This window comes from Salvia miltiorrhiza, chromosome 4 (assembly GCF_028751815.1).
Source record: "Salvia miltiorrhiza cultivar Shanhuang (shh) chromosome 4, IMPLAD_Smil_shh, whole genome shotgun sequence".
Taxonomy (NCBI): Eukaryota; Viridiplantae; Streptophyta; class Magnoliopsida; order Lamiales; family Lamiaceae; genus Salvia; species Salvia miltiorrhiza.
The window spans coordinates 24,292,389-24,315,481 of NC_080390.1; the positions used below are offsets into that span (position 1 = coordinate 24,292,389).

At 36.1% G+C, this 23,093-nt stretch overlaps 1 protein-coding gene across 1 annotated transcript; it reads right to left on the reverse strand.

Moving 5' to 3' along the window:
- Positions 1–13,310: 13,310 nt before the first annotated feature.
- LOC131019515 (protein SRG1-like) lies at positions 13,311–16,759 on the reverse strand. Its single transcript, XM_057948062.1, has 3 exons — positions 16,481–16,759; positions 16,161–16,405; positions 13,311–14,292 (listed from the first exon to the last, which is right to left on the reverse strand). Exons 1-3 carry the CDS (start codon positions 16,745–16,747, stop codon positions 13,713–13,715), a joined length of 1,092 nt encoding a protein of 363 aa, XP_057804045.1. The 5' UTR covers positions 16,748–16,759; the 3' UTR covers positions 13,311–13,712.
- Between the last annotated feature and the right edge of the window lie 6,334 nt (positions 16,760–23,093).

Consider the following 23,093-nt stretch of genomic DNA (forward strand, 5'->3'; position numbering starts at 1 on the left):
TATATATATATATATATATATTTCTATTAAGTTCGATTCTTTCAAGTAGAACTACAAAATTTGGAGAAATGTGTTAATTTTATAGATTACTTGAATATGCAATGGAGGAGGCTTCACACATTGTTCTGTTTTGTAATATGCATACTGTATCAATGAACTCTGTATATTGTAAAGTAGAACAATGCATATTATAAAATTGAACAATTCATCTCGTAACTATAAATCTTGAAAAACATGAATTTTCGACAAAAAAAAAAAAAAATTGGGGGAAGGGGGTGCGTGTAGGGGTGGATGGGGAGAGGGATAAAAAAAATCAGATTTGTCAAAAAATGCAATGCATTTTTTGTACAATTTAATGCATTTTTATGTGTAAAATTATGCATGTTTCTGTGTAATATTATACATGAAAAATAAGTCAATTTCAAAAATCTTGAATTTTTTTTTTGTTAATATTAAAAAATTATATATAGATTTTATCTTTTTGCAGATTTTGCATTGGAAGGCTTTGGAAGCTCCTTGCCATGTGTCACTCTCCTAGCATTTAAAATTAGTGTAAAAAAAAAAATACTCTCTCTGTCCACCAAAAGTATAACAATTTTGATGGACACTACATAAAATTGGTGGTGATTTTTATGTAGAGGAGAACGGGTCCCACCATAAAAAAATACTACATAAAAAAAAAATACTATCTCTCTCCTTAGCTTATTCTTGGATGCCTTCTAATTTTTATGAATGTGTGGAAGAGATGATTTTTGATGTGAATTTCGGGTTAATGTTGAATGGTAGTTATTCTGGTTTTGCTTTTGATATATGTTTCTCGTTTGTGCAAAGAAGTATGAGTTTTGTTGCAACACGGTTGTAAGTAAGTAAAATGTGATTTGTCCGGTAGATGTTAGAGGGAGTGTTGTCATTGTGATTGCCTACGATCGTATCCTTATATGTGAAATGTTTGAATGCTGGAAGTATTGACAGTTCTGAACATCTGGCCAGCTCTGAAAATCGTGGAAGCTATGAGTCTCTGCTCCACTAGTTTAACTATGAGCATGGGAAATCACGTGAGAAGACTTTGGATTACATCCAAATGGTTTTATTCCACGAATTATGGCTCAACTGTTGAAATCTAAGTGATTAAGCACACAAAGTTGTGAAATGGAGATACTGATTATAAAGGCGATCACATTAGGGAATTCACTTCTAGCGAAGAATTAGGTCTGATCGAATTATTTGCATTACTACTGTGTTGCTTCTTAAACTTTAAGTTACTTGCATGATCTGAGATATATGTGTTGATTGGAAAATTTTGAATTGACTTGTTGAATGTTTGGATGGAAATAATCATCGTGGAACACTCTCTTCCTTAGATTCATACTGATTTTGCTTGAAGACAAGCAAAAGGCTAAGTGTGGGGGGATTGATTTATGCCTAATTGTTCTTAATTTGGGGGGTTTGATTGTGCTAAATTTGAGTTAAATATTCTGGAATTTGGTGCGTTTATGAGTCTGTTTGATGTGTTGCAGGAGATTTTGATAAAATAGGAGAAAGAATCATACTTTGGAGATTTTGGATCAAAAATGCTTGTTTAGGCGCAAAGTGGTGCACAGTGCTGAAAATCCCGTGCCAGAGCCAGAGCTGACAATCCATAGCTAGAGCACACCGCATCCAGAGCTGATCAATGCTAGAGCTGACCAAACGCTCCAGAGCAGAGTACATCTCCAGAGCAGACTACATCTACAGAGCATAGTACATCTCCAGAGCTGACTTCGTGTCCAGAGCTGACAGTTGTGCGCTTAGTAGCTAGCGCTGGCAATCACGCGCAAGGATGCCAGCACTGCTCCAGAGCTAGCAAACACTCGCCAGCGCTGCTGTTACTTGCCGAGCACTCTTTCCAACATGAACTTTTCTTTGCTGTCACGATTCTATCTCTTAGGCCCAGTTTGGCTGGGCCGTTCTTGATGGTTTTTAGGGTTGATGAAAGGTAGTCTATATAAAGGGCTTAATGTTCATCATGAGAATTATCCTTCAGCCTTCGAACCAAGATAATCTTCTACCTTAGGCATCAAAACATTTTACAGTTTTCTCGTTTTCATAGTTCTTCAGATTTCCGAGTTTTGTTCTAAGTTAGCGTTCAATTCAGTTTGTTTTAGTTTACTGTTTCAAGTTGTAATCAAGTGACAGTGATTCGCTTCTCGCGACGATTTCGGTATTTATTATTTACGTTAATTCTTTGCTTCTACTTGAATTATGTTTTGCTTTCAATTATGCAATTTCGTTTATGTCAGTTTAGATTAGAAGCTTTTAATTACAGTTGTTTAAATTCTTAGCGTAATATCGTTTAAATTCGAGTAGCTTTACTTTACCGTTTAATTCTGCCTAGGGTTAGTAATTTATTTATGCTTAAGTATTTATGTTTCACCTAGCTAATTCCGAGTTTAATTTCACGTTAAGTTTAATTTACAAGCGTTACTTTAATTTTACATTTTTCAAACGACAACCTTTACTGCTTTCGTTGTGATACAATTAGAAGCCCTGTTAAATCTTCCTTGAGAGACGACTTGGGTTAACTTACACGTTACAATAGATCTCGTCCTATTGCGAGTCAATCTAGCGTAGTGTTTAGGTTGAGTCAGCTCGCAAGAGAACGAGGTCAATCGTAGAGTGACAAGTTGACCCAATTCGTATTCCACGAGAAAGACTTAGCAGGGCTAATTATCTATGTGTTAAACATGTAAAAATAATAACACCTAAACATTCTAACCAATTTTCAAGTGATCAAGCAGTGTATCAAAAACAACGAAAAATAAATTCTAGATAATAAAACAAACAGAAATTCAAGGATTAAAGATTCTAGGACGACGGATCATCTTCTTGGGAAATCAATAAACTCGTGAAGATCATGCACAATTAATAAAATCACAAAATTCTCCTAACGTAGATGCTCAAACCATAGTTTTCACATTCAAGTATGAGTCTACGCTAATTAAATTACATGAATTCATCAATTATTAGACTACACGTTTCCGATTAAGTCTAATTGCAATTCAACCACGGTCAAGCAACGAGTTCTTCTCTCGATCTCACACGTTGCAAACACAATCAAGCAGTGATCAATTGCTAAATAGAATATCAAACAATTGAATCGGATAAAGTGCATCAATACATCACAAGCAAATCAATTAAACCCAATTGAATCTCCAACCCTAGATTATGGAAATTAGTTCATCATGCTGTAGAATTCAAAGTAGGAGAAAAAGTAAATCATGGAATTAAAACAAAGAAGAAAGATAAAGAAATAATTGCGAAATTCAAAGTGCAAATCCGTTCCAATGCGTAAAGAAAGTGAAATAAAATGATAAACTAAAGTTCTCCTATTGTTCTTGCTTCAAAAAGGGGAGAGGATGGAAGTTCTAAGTGAAAAAGATATATTTGAATCTCTAAAAACCGCCTTTCTTATGAGAAATCCCGTCAGAAAACCGTCAGGGTCAACCCGGTTGACTGGTGCGCCGCGGCTCACTCAATATTCTGCTCATTTTCCTTCAAGCAGCATCCCCGATTCATTGTGAGCCATGGTTAGCAAGGCTCAAGCACTCTCTTTTGCATCATTGTGAGCTTACTTCACAATCTTCAAATGCTTTAACATCGACATTCTTCATTTAACACCTAAAGCATCACAATTAACCATTAAGCTCAAATTAACACAAAATCACCACTACTCTACACAATGACACAAATATGACTAAACAAATCCCCCCACACTAAGCATTTGCTTGTCCTCAAACAAAAATTTAGTTCAACGTAGTAGAGTTTGAACTTAAGAGACTTCATTTCCGGTTAACTCAACATAGACATCATATCCTCTTCAGAACCATGGTCAACCATTTCCCAACATTAATGAAAATCAAAATTAACCCGAAGCATGTTACTCGTCTATGAGATAATCAATCGGATCAGACCCAGCCCCCCATAAGAAGTCAATTACCTAATGCAACTGCTTTTATCAACAAGTCTCTGTACATTTATTCAACAAAAACGAAAAACTAAATGAGGTACATCCCTCTTATTCCCAAACTTTTTTTTTCTTTCTTTTGTTTTTTTTCTCTCTTTTTTTCTTTCCTTTTCATTTTTTTTATTTTTTATTTTTATTTTTTTAAAGGCAACTCCTCAAATTCCAACGAGTACAAAATCTCAAGAATGAACTACAACCAAATCAATTCGTACAAGATGAAACACTTCTGAATTAGAGACAAGTATTTAAGCAACTGCAATGATAACACTCATTCAAATTTCAGCCAGACAAATCACCTCAATCTTATTTCATAAACTTGCTCCACAGCAACAAGTATAAAAAATGACCTCATCTCAGTTAAGTCACAATCAACAATGAGTTCCAAAGGTTCAACTCAAATCTACGCGACTCAACCAAAAATAAACTAACTTAAATCAAACCTCTACTATGCAAAACTAAATTACTGCAGGGATTCACAAATACTCACACATTCCAACAAAACAAATATCACAACACCCACAAACTCGTCAATTTACATAAGGAATAACGACCCCCCTCCCACACTAAAACTGAGCAATGTCCTCAATGCTCAAGTGCAAAGAAGTAGTGCAAAGGAGAAAAACGAAACTTTCCTGAAAATCGATGAGCCAGCAACGGTGTGATTCATTGATGGCCCGCGGGTGATGGATGGGGATAACGCTGGGTCCAAGAATCCCAGCTAGTCTCCAACGCAGATATCCTCTGATCCTGAGTATCCAAACGCGCTAACAGGACTCTGCGAAAATCACCAATGACATTGTCAAAATGAGATTGAAAAGCAGTCATAGATGTATCAAAATGGTGTTGTGTGAGTGGTGCATCAGGGTATGTGAGGGCTATCTCGGGTGAAGCAGTGGGCTCCGCCTCGTCTTCCTCGTCCCCATCGTCTGAATGAGAAGATGGACCAACGCCTTGTGCAATGACCGCGGCAGCTTTTGCATTCGCATACTTGATGACGCAGTGCCGTTTATGATGGGGAACAATAGTGTGCCTATCCTTGATGAAATTTCCCCTCATAAGCACTTTGTCAACAATGGACCGAAAATAAGTTGAATCTTGCTCCGGAACAAATTCTGTGCCGCTTGGAATAAGCTTGAAATGAACCGCTAAACATGTGATGATTGGAGTCAAAGAAACATGGAAAGCACTCCGACGCTTAATAAGATCAAGCTGGGACCAAATGAAGTATATAGGACAAATTTTGTCCTTCCGCTTTGCACTCCACAACAAGAAAACTTCATTGGCATTAACTTTATTCCCTTGATCTTTCCCTGAAATATTGTAGGCAAGAAATTTATGCACAACAGCTAGTGCCGGATCCTTGTTGAAGCTACTGAATACACCCGATGCATTTCAATTATCACACCCAAATAAAAACTTCAAGGATCCGACACTAGCTGTTGTGCATAAATTTCTTGCCTACAATATTTCAGGGAAAGATGAAGGGAATAAAGTTAATGCCAATGAAGTTTTCTTGTTGTGGAGTGCAAAGCGGAAGGACAAAATTTATCCTATATACTTCATTTGGTCCCAGCTTGATCTTATTAAGCGTCGGAATGCTTTCCATATTTCTTTGACTCCAATCATCACATGTTTAGCGGTTCATTTCAAGCTTTTTCCAAGAGGCACAGAATTTGTTCCGGGGCAAGATTCAACTTATTTTCAGTCCATTGATGACAAAGAGCTTATGAGGGGAAATTTCATCAAGGATAGGCACACTATTGTTCCCCATCATAAACGGCACTGCGTCATCGAGTATGCGAATGGAAAAGCTGTCGCGATCATTGCACAAGGCGTTGGTCCATCTTCTCATTCAGACGATGAGGACGAGGAAGACGAGGCGGAGCCCACTGCTTCACCCGAGCTAGCCCTCACATACCCTGATGCACCACTCACACAACACCATTTTGATACATCTATGACTGCTTTTCAATCTCATTTTGACAATGACATTGGTGATTTTCGCAGAGTCCTGTTAGTGCGTTTGGATACTCAAGATCAGAGGATATCTGCGTTGGAGACTAGCTGGGATTCTTGGACCCAGCGTTATCCCCATCCACCACCCGTAGGCCATCAATGAATCACACCGTTGCCGGCTCATCAATTTTCAGGGAAGTTTCGTTTTTCTCCTTTGCACTACTTCTTTGCACTTGAGCATTGAGGACATTGCTCAGTTTTAGTGTGGGGGGGGGGTCGTTGTTTCTCATGTGAATTGATGAGTTTGCGGGTGTTGTGATATTTGTTTTATTTTGTTGGTATGTGTGAGTATTTGTGAATCTCTGCAGTAATTTAGTTTTGCATAGTAGAGGTTTGATTTAAGTTAGTTTATTTTTGGTTGAGTCGGCTGGATTTGAGTTGAACCTTTGGAATTCATTGTTGATTGTGACTTAACTGAGATGAGGTCATTTTTTATACTTATTGCTGTGGGGCAAGTTTATGAAATATGATTGAGGTGATTTGTCCGGCTGAAATTTGAAGGAGTGTTATCATTGCAGTTGCTTAAATACTTGTCTCTAATTCAGAAGTGTTTCATCTTGTACGAATTGATTTGGTTGTAGTTCATTCTTGAGATTTTGTACTCGTTGGAATTTGAGGAGTTGCCTTTAAACAAACAAAAAAAAAGAATGAAAGAATGAAAGGAAAGAAAAAAAAGAGAAAAAAAATTGAAAAAAAAAAACAAAAGAAAGAAAGAAAAAGTTTGAGAGTTTGGAAATAAGAGGGATGTACTTCATTTAGTTTTTCGTTTTTGTTGAATAAATGTACAGAGACTTGTTGATAAAAGCAGCTGCATTAGGGAACTCACTTCTTATGGGGGGCTGGGTCTGATCCGATTGATGATCTCATAGACGATTAACATGCTTCGGGTTAATTGTGATTTTCATTGATGTTGGGAAATGGTTGACCATGGTTCTGAAGAGGATATAATGTCTGTGTTGAGTTAACCGGAAATGAAGTCTCTTAAGTTCAAACTCTACTACGTTGAACTAAATTTTTGCTTGAGGACAAGCAAATGCTTAGTGTGGGGGGATTTGTTTAGTCATATTTGTGTCATTGTTTATTATTAGTTTAATAATTTTTTATTGCAAAAGTTGTGTAGAGTAGTGGTGATTTTGTGTTAATTTGAGTTTGATGGTTAATTGTGATGCTTTAGGTGTTAAATGAAGAATGTCGATGTTAAAACATTTGAAGATTGTGAACTAAGCTCACAATGATGCAAAAGAGAGTGCTTGAGCCTTACTAACCATGGCTCACAATGAATCGGGGATGATTAGAAGAAGATTGGGAAGAGAAGGCAGTGAGCCGCGGCGCACTAGTCAACCGGGTTGACTGCTTGAAGGAAAATGAGCAGAATATTGAGTGAGCCGCGGCGCACTAGTCAACCGGGCTGACCCTGACGATTTTCTGACGGGATTTCTCATAAGAAAGGCAATTTTTAGAGATTCAAATATATCTTTTTCACTTAGAACTTCCATCCTCTCCCCTTTTTGAAGCAAGAACAATAGGAGAACTTTAGAGCACTCCCAGCAGAAATCCCAAAATTATGCTCCTATATTCCTCCCTAAAGCTTCCCTATTTAATTTTAGGATCTCGATTTTATAAATGCATACACCAGATCTCCTATTTTCTACATAAAAATAATAATTATGTGTGGGCCCTACTAATTATAAGCTTAAAATAAATTTAGGGTGGGTGTAAATTTAAGATTGAATTTAGGTAGGTGTAAAAAAATTTGTGGCCCCCATCCAATTTAGGGGATCTGCTGGATGCATTTTTTATCTTATTTTCAATTGTTTTAGTCTAAATTTAGAGTTAGTGATGCATTTAGGTGATCTGCTGGGAGTGCTCTTAGTTTATCATTTTATTTCACTTTCTTTACTCATTGGAACGGATTTGCACTTTGAATTTCACAATTATTTCTTTATCTTTCTTCTTTGTCTTAATTCCATGGTTTACTTTTTCTCCTACTTTGAATTCTACAGCATGATGAACTAATTTCCATAATCTAGGATTGGAGATTCAATTGGGTTTAATTGATTTGCTTATGATGTATTGATGCACTTTATCCGATTCAATTGTTTGATATTCGATTTAGCAATTGATCACTGCTTGATTATGTTTGCAACGTGTGAGATCGAGAGAAGAACTCGTTGCTTGACCGTGGTTGAATTGGAATTAGACTTAATCGGAAACATATAGTCTAATAATTGATGAATTCATGTGATTTAATTAGCGTAAACTCATACTTGAATGTGAAAACTATGGTTTGAGCACCTATGTTAGGAGAATTTTGTGAGTTTATTAATTGTGCATGATCTTCACTTGTTTATTGATTTCCCAAGAAGATGATCCGTCGCCCTAGAATCTTTAATCCTTGAATTTCCGTTGTTTTATTATCTAGAATTTATTTTTCGTTGTTTTTGATACACTACTTGATCACTTGAAAATTGGTTAGAATGTTAAGGTGTTATTGTTTTTACGTGTTTAACACATAGATAATTAGCCCTGCTAAGTCTTTATCGTGGTATACAACTTGGGTCAACTTGTCACTCTACGGTTGACCTCGTTCTCTTGCGAGCAATCTAGAGAGTATACTTTAGGTTGAACACAACGCTAATCCACCTAGTCACAAAGCCTACAAGAAATTCTATTCTTAATAGGTCTCGTGAAGCTAACTTAATATCTTAGGGAAAATGCGTAATATTGTATGATTCGTCACGACGGGTTTCAAAATTTAATAATAAAAATTGAAAACTAATTCTTAAGTTAAGGACACCAACAATATCCTTACTCGATTTTTCTTTAATAATTGGATTTAATGAAAACCAATTTAAATTATAAATACTTTTATTTGCAAATGCATAATGCAAATCATTTCATATTTAATGCATATGATAAGTGACTACATTTAATATATGCACAAAAAATGTTACTCCCTCCGTCCCACGAATCTTGACACGTTTTCCTTTTTGGGCCATCCCACGAATCTTGACACGTTTCCTTTTTTGGCAATAATTATTACCTTCTCTCTCCTACTTTATCACCTTTATTATATTCTCTCTTCTACTTTATCACTTTTATTACATTCGCTCTCCTACTTTATCAATTTTATACTTTATTAATTACACACTTAAAACACTAATCTACAACTTCTTAATTCCCGTGCCGAACCCAAACGTGTCAAGACTCGCGGGACGGAGGGAGTATAATTATTATGCATCATCCTTAAAATAATTAAATCAAAGGCCCTTTTTAAAGAAACATGCAGCCCACACAATTAAATAAAAATCAAGCCCAAATAAAAATAAATCTGCAGTCATGATTTAATAAATAGGCCCATTTTAAAATAAAAGTCAGCCCATTTCATCTCTATCCCTGCCTGAACTCCGGCGACAAGGCCGACGCCTCGCCTCTATCCCTGCCTGAACCCTAGATCCCAAAATCGCGGCCACCACAACGACCCACACCCTCATCTCTCATGCTTCGTCTCTCTGTCTCTACCGCAGTCACCGCCGCCCAAAATCTCAGACGACGGCGCCGCCTCTGATCTCCCTCTTTTCTCTCTCAAATCGCAGCCCCTAGCTTCGATTCCTGGTGACCGCGCCCTCTCACCACTCTGTGTCAGCGAAAACCGCCGTCCTCAGCCAACGAAAACCACCGTCGTTGCCGTCATGCCCTGCCTGACTGACCGCCCTCGCTCTCCGGCAACCGCAGCAGTGCCACGGCCACCACCCTCTTTCCCCGACTCGCACCAATAACACCCCATGCTCAACCATAAAATCAAAGTTCAAGAGTCATCTTTTCTTTTTGTTCTTTTTATTAAATATGCTTCATATATGTAATGCACAGATCATGAATTTAGCTTTAAAAAAAAGATATGCATATATGTATCCAATGTATATGAAAGATAAACTGATTTGCTTGATGTGTATATGCATTCTGAGTTCATACAATTGGCAAGGGAGTCTATAGATGAAAACCTTGAGGATTACTGGTGGTTTGTGCTTGGTGGCTTCTTGTGTGAGTTCTTGAATGCAGCAGATAAGAAATCTTGAATGTAGCGACATGTATTTGGTGTAGAATGAGTAAAGGTTTCTTTGCTTTATACTCCCTCCGTCCTGGTCAAGATGCAACATTTGCTAATAATAAAGTGATAAAGTAGGACAGAGAAAATAAGATGTTACATTTGCTTTTCGGTACAGGGTACAAGATTTAAGGAGTTGTAGATTAATGTTTTAAGTGTGTAATAATAAAGTGATAAAATATTTGAGAGAAAGTAATATAGTGATAATAAAGTAAGAAAGAGAAGAGAGTTGTAAATTAATGTTTTAAGTGTATAATAATTAAGTGATAAAGTAAGAGAGAGAAAATAATATAGTGATAAAGTAAGAAAGAAAAGGTAATAAAGTGATTAATAATAAAGTGATAAAGTATTTGAGAGAAAGTAATATAGTGATAATAAAGTAAGAAAGAGAAGAGAGTTGTAAATTAATGTTTTAAGTGTATAATAATAAAGTGATAAAGTAAGAGATAGAAAATAATATATTGATAAAGTAAGAAAGAAAAGGTAATAAAGTGATAAAGTAGGAGAGAGAAAGTAATATAGTGATAAAATAAGAAAGAGAATGTAATAAAGTGATAAAGTAGAAGAGATATTGTAATAAAGAAATACTGTGTTAATTAAGTGTTTAAAATTTCTTATTTTTGCAAAATATAGAAATGTAGCATCTTTGTTGGGACGACTCGAAAAAGAATATGTACTCCCTTCGTCCCAATAAAACTGGCCACCTTTCCATTTTGGTTTGTCCCACTAAAAGTGGCCACTTTCTAAAAGTATTAATATTAGTATTTAATTAAGCCCACTTAATTTAATTAAGGCTCTCTAATTAAATCTCATTTATTTACCACTCTCTCACTCATCTCTCTCTCACTTCTCATTCACAACTGCCACCGCCTCCTTCTTCCCCGGTGGTGCCACCGCCGTCAGCCACGACTGTCGGCCACCCCTCGCGGCCTCACCCGTCACCTTCTCAACTCCCTCTCTCGTCTCTCTCCAAAAACACAAGACTCTCACTGAAGCAGATCTCTCTCTCTCTCTTTGAAGGCTCTGCCGCCCACCTCGTCGGCTTCGCGGGTTTGCACTGGTTTGGCCATCGGAAGTCGACGAATCGGAGGGCGGCACGGGTTTGCTCTTTGCCGCCGCCGCCGATTTGGGGCTAGGGCTTTGTCGACGCTGCCGCTTCGCCTCTCCAGTCGGCACTGCCTCTCTTCTCAGGCCTTATTCCAGCGTCTCTTCGCCGCCTCTCTCCGCTCCGCCACCTCTCCAGTCCGCCGATTTGGGGCTAGGGCTAGGGATTTGGTTTGAGATTTGCTTCATTTTTTGTTTGAGATTTGCTTCATTTCTTGAAGATTTTTGCAAGATTTGAGTTGGTTTGTGGTTTGCAAGATTTGAGTTGGTTTGTGGTTTGATTCATTTTTTGTTTGAGATTTGCTTCATTTCGTTGCACGCACACACACGCACAAATCTGAGGGTGGTCGGTGGCGTGGGCGGCAGATAGAGGACGGTGAGGGCCGACCGCCGGCGCCGGCGCCGTCGCCCAGATGCAGTGAGAGGAAGAAGAAGAAGTTAGATTGAGGATGTCTTAATTAACTCCTTAATTTTGGTGGACCACAATTAATTAAGCATAACTATTTTATTCTTAATCTCCGTGCCCAAAAGAAAGGGGCCAGTTTTATTGGGACGGAGGGAGTAGCATTTTGGGCGGGACGGAGGGAGTATAATTGAAATATGGGAGAGAGGCATGGAGGGAGGTATGGCTGCGTAGGAGTAGGTGTACTTGAGCTAAGGGAGGTGGTATGGCTTGAGGAAAAGGGAGTCATGGACTCATGGTTAATGGTAGATATTGATATGACAATTAAAAACCTTGAGGGTTGAATTATCAGAACTGAATAATCTCTTAGTTGTTTAAATAAATATCTCGTATAAATGCTCAAGTTCTAAATTTAAAAACTATATGCAATGCATATGAATTTAAATAACTCAATTAATTTAAATAACTCAAAATTTACAAAAGTTTTGTAAATTATTTTTGTTGGAATTAAAATAAATTCGTTTTCTTTTATCCGACGCGAATCATCTCATAATTGTAAGTTCAAAATTATTCAAAACGTTAACTTAGTAGGAAAAGAACGGGGTGTTACATCGTGACACGGCTAATATGAATAACTCCCGTTCATACCAAATCTAAAGTACAATTGAAAAAATAATTTTTTTTAAAATATTCAGAGAAGATGACAAAAAATTGAAAGAAAATAAGCAGAGGAAACCATGTAATTGAATTTAAATGAAGAAAGAAAATAAACAGAGGAAACCATGTAATTGAATTTAAATGAAGAAGATGACCGAAAAATTACATACCAAGAAGGGAACAAAGGATAAATATGTACGTCATAAAATGAACGATATCAGAAAATAATATAGAGATAAAGAGAGATACAGATAGCAGAAGAGCTAGATAAGAGAGAATTTTGATTCAAAAATTGTAAAATAAGGACAGTTTGGTTCCTGTAACTAAATTTTGACTACATTTTATTAAAATTAAGTTGACGAACGATTATTAATTTTCACTTCATTTGATTAATTCGCATCACTATATATTTACATTATTTTGGAATCTTGCATTTGCTCAAATCATTCCCCAGAGATTGTTTGTACATCAGCATGAATATTTTAATCTGTCCGTTTATCATATTCGTACTCGACTAACAAGTAACAACAATACATAACTTACAAAAGCATGACTACCGTTTCGGCATTAACATCAGAGGCAATATTTTAATTAACGATTATTACCAGGTGAATTATTACCCTTGTTAGAGGATGCATTAGTACTCGTGTAAAACATAAAGATGAAGAAGAATCAGCTCATCATCCTAGCTAGATGGAGCTTCATTGTCTCAAATACAACCCTTTTACTTCATTGTTGAAATATTAAATAAAGTTTCTGCATGTACTAGGTATAGCATTAAAGTTCCCTCAAAAAAAAAAAAAGGTATAGCATTAAAGTGATGGATGTTCCTTTTTTTTTGATAAATTAAAAATTAAACAAGTAAATTTAAAGACCATATCACGGTAAACTCAAACTCAAGACCTTTGACTTTAGGCGTTAACCATTCTACCGCTAAGCCAACAGACACAAATTAACAATTGTTATATTTGTTTGTTAGTAAGTAGGGTAATAGCTTAGGTTGCTATATAAGGCAACCCCTCTTTCCTTGTAATATCATCTCGAGAAAATAATATCAATGAAACAGTAGTTCTAATCTTAATTTGTAATAATGGCTATCACTCTTGTTTCCACTATTCTATCTTTTCTATCACCTTATAATATACCAATCTTCCTTGTCCCAAATCCCAATCTACATCACTAATTTATAAATGCTTCACTGAAGCACCAAATGAGAAATTTTTGTATGATACAATGTAACTTGCTGTCACTCTATTAGCTTATTCAACCAACTGATCCCTTATTGCAGGTGACGCTGAATAGTTAAGATGCATCAATCAATCTTGAGATTACTCCAACATGTTTTCACATGTCACAATAAAACTGTCAAATACAAATAGCAGGCAAATTTCCCACAACGTACGTAAGATAGCAGCAGGTCTTCACTAATTGAGCTTGAGATACTCAATGTTGGCTAATTTACCCTCCATTTTCTTTCCCAGTGTATAACGAAGGTACTCAATATACTTAACACCATCTTTGAAAATCCTAGGTTGAAGATGATGATCCACCATCGTCTCCAACGGGTTCAACTCCACGTCGTTGCCTGGAATGACGAAGGCTGCAGCAGAAATCCTTGCTTTCTCCAGATTTGTAACAGCCCTATGCTCAATGCTCTTGTACCGCCCATTGCTCCACGCCTCCATAGCATCACCAATGTTGACGACCAAGGCATTGGGGATTGGGTTGACGGGCACCCAGACGCCCTCGTGCTTGATCTGGAGGGCGGTGGTGTCGTCGTCTTGAAGCAGAAGAGTGATGGAGCTGCTGTCGGAGTGTGGGCTCACACCGAGGACTAAATCCGGCCTAGCGCAGCTGGGATAGTAGTTCATCCTTATGCCTTGCTTCACATCGCCATGTAGCTTCTTCAAAAAACCTCTTTCCACTCCCATCAACAATGACAGATTGCCAAATATCTCATCGCTCACCCTCTCTATCACACCTGCATACTCCTCAACTGCCTCCCTGCATGTAAAAAACAATTACTCTCATACACGATAAGTGTCGTCTTTGAGCCGTTCTAGTCTATCCACAATAAGTATGGTCTTTCCAATTATATAAAATATACCCTTTGTAAATATTGTACTGTGTGAATGATGTAAAGTATAATTTCATTCACACACAATATTTACAAAAAACTAATCTCACAAACCATTTATATTTATTACTTAATAAATCAACTCAGTGAAATCATTTCTCTATTTTATACACATCTCCCAATATTTTCTTAAAACACTCATGCCATTTCATCCATACCACACTTATTATAGACGGAGGGAGTATATTTTTCGGATCAATCTTTTAGGAAATTTTTGAAAAGCTCGTAAATTAAATCTAATATAAACAATAAAAATATTCAGAGTATAGTTTAGTAATTAAGTGTCACCTTTTTTTGTGATCATTAGAAAAAAAAAAAGAACCAACAACTAAAGATAATGATATAAAAGTATTTATATGCTAGGTTTTATGCATATATAATATTTTCTCTTTTTAATAAACGATAATATTAATTTCTTTTATTATCTTAAATTCGATCATATATTTATCGTCATTCTTTCGCCGGCACCACAAGTCTTAGATATCATTTCGACATATTCTAAGGTTATGAATAAATGATATTGTATATTGAAATAGAGTTTAAATGAATTAATAGGTGCTAGTTATATGAATAATACGCGTGTTCTCTACTGGCGACCACTCGAAAGAAACTTCAAGGTTAAGCGTGCTTGACTCAGAGCACTAGTAAGATGGGTGACCCACTGGGAAGTTGGCCAAATCATATGCAATTAAGTTCAAAATACATTAGAAATACGAAATACTTGTAGAATACGAAGATAGGTTGATATATAAAAAAAATTAAAATTATAAAAAAATAATTAATTTACCGACGAAATTTTCCGTCGGTAATCCATCGGTAAACGCGCCACCTACCACGGCCAACGCCGGCGCCGGAGACTTACCGACGGCGATGTCCGTCGGTAAGCACCGACGGACAGAAAAAATCCGTCGGTAAATGATTTACCGACGAGCGTTTTACCGACGGGTTAAATCCGTCGGTATCTCCATTTACCGACGGATATTTGATGCTTACCGACGGAATATACCGACAGAATATTCCGTCGGTGTTCGGCCATATTCTGGTTGTGAGCTAGCATTCTGAAAATTAAACTTCTAATGGAATTATTTAATAAATATTTTTATTTGTACTCCCTCATTCCTTATTAACTTGATCAACATTTCTTTTTGGATCATTTCAATATATAAATTGATCAATTTTCTTATATATAATAAATATAAGCTAAAAACATTCAATCACTTATTCACTTTATTACCAAACACACATAAAACACTGGTCGTGTCGAAAAGAAGTTGACCAACTTAACTGGGACAAAGAGACTAATTCAACTATTAAATTAATAAAATAAAAAAAATAGTAATTTATGTGATTGAAGTATTCGAATGAAGAATACTACTACTACTAATATTCAGATAATTATTATAATACAGAATATAAATCATAACAAATGCTTATATTTACTGTAAGTATAATATATTATAAGTCATAAAAAATCATATTAAACAATAAATTAGCAATCATTTGTAGTCCTTAGATCGTGCTATAGATTTATGACTTTGCTAAATGAGTTTGTGGTGTTCAATTTAAATTCAATGGGGGTAAAAATTCCATCTTCATAATAATTTACATCGAATCCATCACATATTACGCTCACCGTTAGCAGTTTATATTTCAAAATGAGTTTAAATAAGTATATACTCCATTTAGGAAGAATTTTTTTTTTTTATGAAAACAAATTTGTATGAGTATGACGTACTTGAAAGCGGGTATTGTGAGAGGCCAATACTTGAACCTCCTGGACGTAGCAGGCAACGTTATCAAGAAAAGAAGGTCGTTCCAGTCCAGCTTCTGATCCTCAGAGACTACGTATCCCTGCCCATATCCCTCAATATCATTTGCTGCCATACCATATCTCTTCTTCTCCGATAATGGCAGATCGAAAAAATCTGCCATTGCGGCCTTCATCTTCCTCAACACATCATCTGCCCCATGGTTTATCATCTGCATCGCATCAATCCAAACACTCAAATAAATTAATAATGCTATTTATAATCGGTATATATAATATAATGTTACCTGGAAGAAACCCCATTCCTGGGAAGCGGCGTCTAACTTGGCTCGTTCATGTTCATCGCCTGCAGCAAGCAGAGAGAGATCTACGATGGGAATATCATCAGAAAAAGAGGTGCTTATATCCGAGTCTCTAGGCCTGTCTTCCACCTTCTTTATGTATCTTTCGGGTATGTTTTGAGCGTCGTTTCGCACTATCTCCTGCGCGCTCGGAACAGCCAGAGAACTTCCATACCCTAATCCTTCATCTTCTTCTTCTTGCAATATTCCCATGTCTGCACTTCTACTTTGAATGTGTTTTTGTGTTTCCCTAAGCTTATAGGCTATTTAAAAGGGTTGTGATTGGGTTTAACATATTTCATGTCCCATTTTCAATTTTATTTATTTTCTTATATATTTTTTCTCTAATTTCAATTTTGTAGGCTTTAACTAGTGTTTGTTCCATCTAATTAGGGTATATAATTATTTTTTATCATTTAGTTTCACTTTAATTAGCTAGTAGATTAATAATGCAAAGTTATGGTATATATACTTTTTTCAATTTTATTTTTTTGAAATAAAAATTAAGTATAATTTGTAGTATTATACTCCCCCCGTCCCTCAAATTTGCCCCAAGAGAAATGACACAAGTTTTAATAAAAATACAATAAAATGTTATTTAATTTGATGGTGGGTTCATGTGCTAAAACTAATAGGATAAATAGTGTTTAAAGGGTTATAATTGTAAAGTTGATCGTGAGGTCATGTGAAAAAATAGAAAGTAATTAAAAGCAAATTTTTTTAGAAAAATAGAAAGTAAAGTAGCTTAGCAAACACCCTCTTCTTCCCAAATGAGACAAAATTGTTATATTTGCACAATGCACTAGGAATCTTACTACTAAATCATTTTGGAGGTGCCCGATTGTTCTCATGTTCTTTCTTCGGCTCCAAATTGTCATGTTGTTATACAGTTTGATGAGAGATCGATAGAGACTGCATGACGGGGTTTTGAATGATACTACATAAAATGGGATAATTCCATTTTTAGATTCTTGCATTTGGCAGTGAAGGATGATTGCTGGTCCGGCAGTAATATCTTAAGTTGGTTTTTCCAATCATCATTGTTTTAGGCTTCCTTGGCCGAATTGCATCGTACTAGTTGTCTAGTTTTGGTTGCAATTAAGTGATGTTCGAAGTTGAGTCGTATTTCTTTTCAAAATGTTTCAATGAAGATGAATTGTTTCTTCTTTAAAAAAAAAAATTAAGACCTTAACTAATTAAAGCTACTAATTACATCTTTATTTTTTTTAATTAAAACATTTTCTGGCCCCAATTAGCCCATGAGCCTCATCGCCAAAAAGAGGGTGAAGACTGAGATTTGGGAAAACTAGGGTTTCAGGCGGTTCAGTGGCACTATTTTGAGTCGGAGATGAGAAGAGGAGTTAGAGAGAGGTGAGAGGCGTTGGCAGTGAGGCGAGGGGTTTGGATGGATAGTGCTGTCGCCGAAGATGAGGGATAGTTGATGTCAGTGTGCGTGCGTGTGTTTGTGAAGAAGAGAGGAGCAACGACTAATTTATGCGAATTAAGAAGAAATAAGGATGCAATTAGTTTGGCTAATTAACTTCTTAATTTCCCTTATTATTTGTAAAAAAAGAAATGTCTTACTTTCGTTGGGACAACTCAAAAAGGAATACGCACCGCTTTCATTGGAACGGATAAATACACTTATTTAATAAAAATAATGCTTTTTATATATCTAAGACTTGCATATTAGTTATTATGTAAGTCGATGTTGAAATGTTACTTATTTATGTGGAGTTCGAGGGTTTTTTAGGACAGTAACTTAGATTGATTTGGAAATTAACACAATAACTTTTGGACTTGTAAAAATAGGACACTAATTTTTTTTAAGAGTAAAATAGGACACTAATTAATAAGTGTTGCATCCGCAGGACATTTTTTCGCCAATTATCGACCAAGAAATGTCCTATTTTTACGATGCTTATTAATTAGTGTCCTATTTTACTCTAAAAAAAATTAGTGTCCTATTTTTACAAGTCCGAAAGTTATTGTCCTAATTTCCAAACCAATCTAAGTTACTGTCCTAAAAAATCCCCTGACTCTATTTATGTGTGTATATATTTATTACAAATATAATATTATCAATAGAAATATATTGCTTAATTTTTTTAAAATAAATTTTTTGCTTGACTAGCCCGATGGGCTAGCCCGAAACTCGAACATTTAGGGTTAGGGTTGAAAATTTTTAATTCAAAAAAAAATTCAATCCGATTAGTCCGCATTCAAATAACTCGTAACCCGATAGGGCTAGATTGTCATCCCTACATATAAATATTAGTTCTTCTCTGCATATTTATAATATTATTGAAGTTATGCTATTTATAAGAGAAAAAGCGTATGAGTTTTAGAAAGTGAAACCTTGAAAAGAGTCTCTGATTACTTCTTGTTGTTCTGGAGTTTTTACAAATGAATGAATGTTTTGTGTTGGCTGCTGGAATGATTAAGTAGAATTGTGGATATTGTATCACAACAATTGTAGGAGGAACTAAGAGATACATGGAGTTAAGTAAAATCTTACCTCTACACTGCACTAGAATATTTCTCTTGTCGAAGTGAAATATGAGTATTGAACTAATAATTTGTGAATATATAGATGAGTTCCCGTAGATAAAGCGAGTTATGTTGATGTAAGTGATGAGGACAAAAATATGCATCCCTACAATATCGGAAGAGAGTAGCTGAGTAAAGGAAAGACCCTTAAGGGAACAACGTTGCAAAGCCACGTAGCAGCCCTTCTCGATTCCAAACTGTAACGACCCGACTTTTTATTAAGGATTATATACTTTTAATTACTGATTTAAGGATTGATTATGGTAATTAGAGTTCAGCATCCATTAATAAAATACGAACTTATATGAATTTGATAATTTATATATGTGATGATTTATTTTTTTTATTTTCAATAGATGATGCACTCAAAATATATTTTGAGTCCATTAATTTATTGTGGAGAATTTAACACTGAAGTGTTAAATATGAATCTTTTATCGATTGTTTACTTAAGCCCATGAGTAATTTAATTTATGTTAGAAGCAAGCTCAAATGGATTTTTATGCTTCAATAAGAATTAGGCTTATATGTCTTAATGTATTTAAATGAGTTTGGAACCATATAATTAATATATTAATCTCTTAGATATTTTAATTAGAATAATCTTAAGCATGCTGAATCCTAAAGCATGCTGAAGAATTTTGAGCGCATGCTGAAGGATAATTTTGAGCGCATGCTGAAGGAAATTCTTCAGTCTTACATGCAGGCTGAAAGTGTTCATACCTGTAAGTTGAAGAATTTCCATCCAAGCCACCCCATTTTTTTCTTTTATAACCTACACCATTTTTCAGCCAATTCCCACCTCTCACATTCATCTACCATCTCTCTCGCAGCCAAGAAACGACACCACATCTTTCATCATTCAAGGTTTATATTTCTAATTTATATATTATAATATCCTTCAATTGTATACATCAACTCCAGAATACCAACACATGCTCATTAACTCAGATTTACATATGCTTTGATAAATGAAGAAAATGAATAGCAAATTCATAGATTTACAGTTACTAAATATGTACTTGTGAACTGAAGTTACAAGGAAAGAGTTAAAACTTTTATTTGAGCAATTACAGTATATGATTCTCGCACAAAAACCCTTTGTGTTGGTTGATTGCGTGTGTGAGTCGAGGTCAGGGAGAGGGCAGCCTCGGTGGCTCGTCGTCGCCGGCGGTTGACGGACGGCGACGGAGCCGCGGTTGTCTCCGATCTGCCAAGAAAGGGAAAGAGGAGTTTCAGTTTTTAATTTAAAATGAAATGAGAATAGGGAGATCCGGGCTTACCTTTGTGAGACGGTGCTCGGCTCCTCCAGCGAGCTGCTGGCCGTCGATCGCGGGCCAGCCAGCGGCGACTCCGGGCAAGCCAACGGCGGCGGGAACTCCGAGCAAGACGAACGACTGAAGGCCAGATCCGTCGACCTCAGGCGAACAGCAGCAGCTCCAGGCGGCCGTGGCGTTGAACGGCGGCGGCGGATCTGCCGCGAGGATGAGGGAGCAGGCGGCGGCCCGGCGATGGCGGCACACCGGCGTGGTTGCGCTGCTGCGCCTGGTTCCAGCGGCCGAGGGAGCGAGGGAGTCGAGGGTGGCGACACCTGGTGGCTGGTCGCGGTGGCCGAAGGAGAGGAGGGGAGAAGGCGACGGCGAGGCGGCGCGCCGGAGGCGGCGCCGCCCTCAGCCGAACGAAGAGAGAGAGAGCAGAGAGAGTAAAGAGAGAGAGCAGAGAGAATAGGGAGAGAGAGAGCCGAGAGATAGAGATAGAGAGAGAGAGGCGCAGCTAATGTGTGTGTTTGAGTGTATTTAGTGTGTGTGTATATTTAGGTTAGAAAAGGGAGCTGGGTTTGGGCCGGGTTTCAACTGGGTTTGGGCCGGGTTGAGCCGGGTTTGGGCCGAAAATTTTGGGCTTTCTTATTTGGGCCTATTTTTAATTTAATTGTTTGGGGCTTATTCAAAGAAAAACATGATAGACTTAATTTATCTAATTAATTTGGGCTTATATCTATTTAAATTATTTGAGCTCTTAATTATTAATTTAAATTGAGCTTGATTAATTTAATTATATATATTGACCTTTAAATTAATTATTTAAATGGAGTTCTTTATTTCAAGTATTTATAAAGGGATTATAAAATAAAATATTTTGAGTTAAACTCTCATTTAAATTAATTCTTTTCAAATGACTTATTAATATGGATTATTTGAAAATGATTAAATGATTTTAAAAATAAGAAAGCATGATCTATGATGATATAATTTATCTATGTAATATTATAGGATTTATTTTTAAATGACGGAATATTTGACTTGATGACATAAATAGAACGAGTTATGATTAATGCGCATGTTGATGTTCGAATAAATAGTTTCGAACCTAAATGATAGTTATGTGATAATGTTTTGAGTCTAAGGTTTTGACGAGATAAGATTAATATTAAAATTTACTAATTACTTTAAGGGTGATGATGGGCTCACTTATTGGGCTTCATGATTTTATTATCTTGGGCCTCATTTGTTGGGCTCTAGAATTTAATTGATGTTGGGCCTAATATTATTAATGCACTGGGCTTCGAATTTGTTCATTTGGGCTCGAATTAAATTCCTTTTGGGCCTAGTTTATTTTATCGGGCCGGAGATTAATTCAATTGGGCTTTGCTTATTTTATTTCCATTGGGCTAATATATATATTGTTTGGACTCTATTATTTTTATAAATGGGCTCTTATTATTTATTTTGATTGGGCTTCTATTAATTATTAATAATGAATTTATTATTTTTATTAATTGAACTCCTACTATTTTAATTGATTAAGTTCAATGAAATTTATTAGTTAAGACCAATGAGATTTATTAATTTAGGCCCATTATTTAAACCTAATTATTTTAATTAGTGATAAATTTTAAGACTTACTAATTATTAATTAGTAAGTGAATTAGATTATTTTAAGATGAGTAGATTATTAAAGATTAATAATCCGACCTCATAAGACGAGATTTAATTCCTTAAATAGGATTAGCATCTCATAATTTAATTAAAGGAATATGAGTCATGCATAATCATTTCACGCATCCTCATTTATTGAGATTTTTCGAGAATTAGAATCTTATTTTATTTTCTCGGATTAAAGGTCAAGCACCAGAGTTAGAGCTAAACCGTGAGTCGGCTATTCAGGTGGGCTTTCTATGTATAAACTAAAATTATATATTAGAATTGTTAAGACTTTATGCTTATGAATTTAAATGATATTGTCAATGCCTAAATGTTTTATGTTTTATTATTAATTGCCTATCTGATGTTAATCGAATTCGGATTCTGGATGGGACCGCAAATCCCTTCGGAATTAGTGTACACCTTGTGATCGTGAGTCATCTAGCGGGTTGGCCGATCATAGTGTCCGTAGAGGGAGGCCTCCCTCTCGGCACGAGTTACTGATATGGTGATTAATGATATAAAATACCTGCGCGGGTTATTGATGAAAGAAATGATATTATGTTTGGTAAATACGAGTCTTTAAAGGAAAACCCTCGTATCTTACTACTGTTGAAAGGCTTGACAATAAAATATTATGCATGTATGTAAATTTCGGCAAGTGTCCACTAAGTACTTTTGTACTTAGCCCTGCATGTATTTTTAAATGTGCAGGTTGAGCGGTGATCGAGGATGTAGTGTGCAAGCGGAGCTTTATCAAACTAGGATGATTACCTCAGAGTAGAGTATATGTCTTCATACATATACTCAAATTGTTATTCCGCTGCGAACACTGATTATGTTAAGATATTATGTCAAACAATATGTATTATTTAATAATGTACTAAAAATATTGAGTACCCCGTTTTGGGATAATATTATGTACGGTCCCCTTGTGGCCTTCATTGATATCTAGATATTTCGATTGATTTCCTTGTACAAGTCGAGTCATCAAGAAACCGAATATGCCCCTTTCTTACTCCCGTTCCTAAATTCCCTCCCTTAGTCGCGGTTTCCCCGAATTTGCTATCCTTAGCAAGTGCGGTCGT

Bases quoted from the DNA above. Each gene is read 5' to 3' on its own strand.
- LOC131019515 (XM_057948062.1), bottom strand. From the start codon at position 16,747: ATGGGAATATTGCAAGAAGAAGAAGATGAAGGATTAGGGTATGGAAGT. The intron at 16,406-16,480 runs GTAACATTATAT...GATGCGATGCAG, and splicing joins AGGAATGGGGTTTCTTCCAG to ATGATAAACCATGGGGCAGA. The intron at 14,293-16,160 runs GTACGTCATACT...TTTTACATGCAG, and splicing joins CTCACAATACCCGCTTTCAA to GGAGGCAGTTGAGGAGTATG.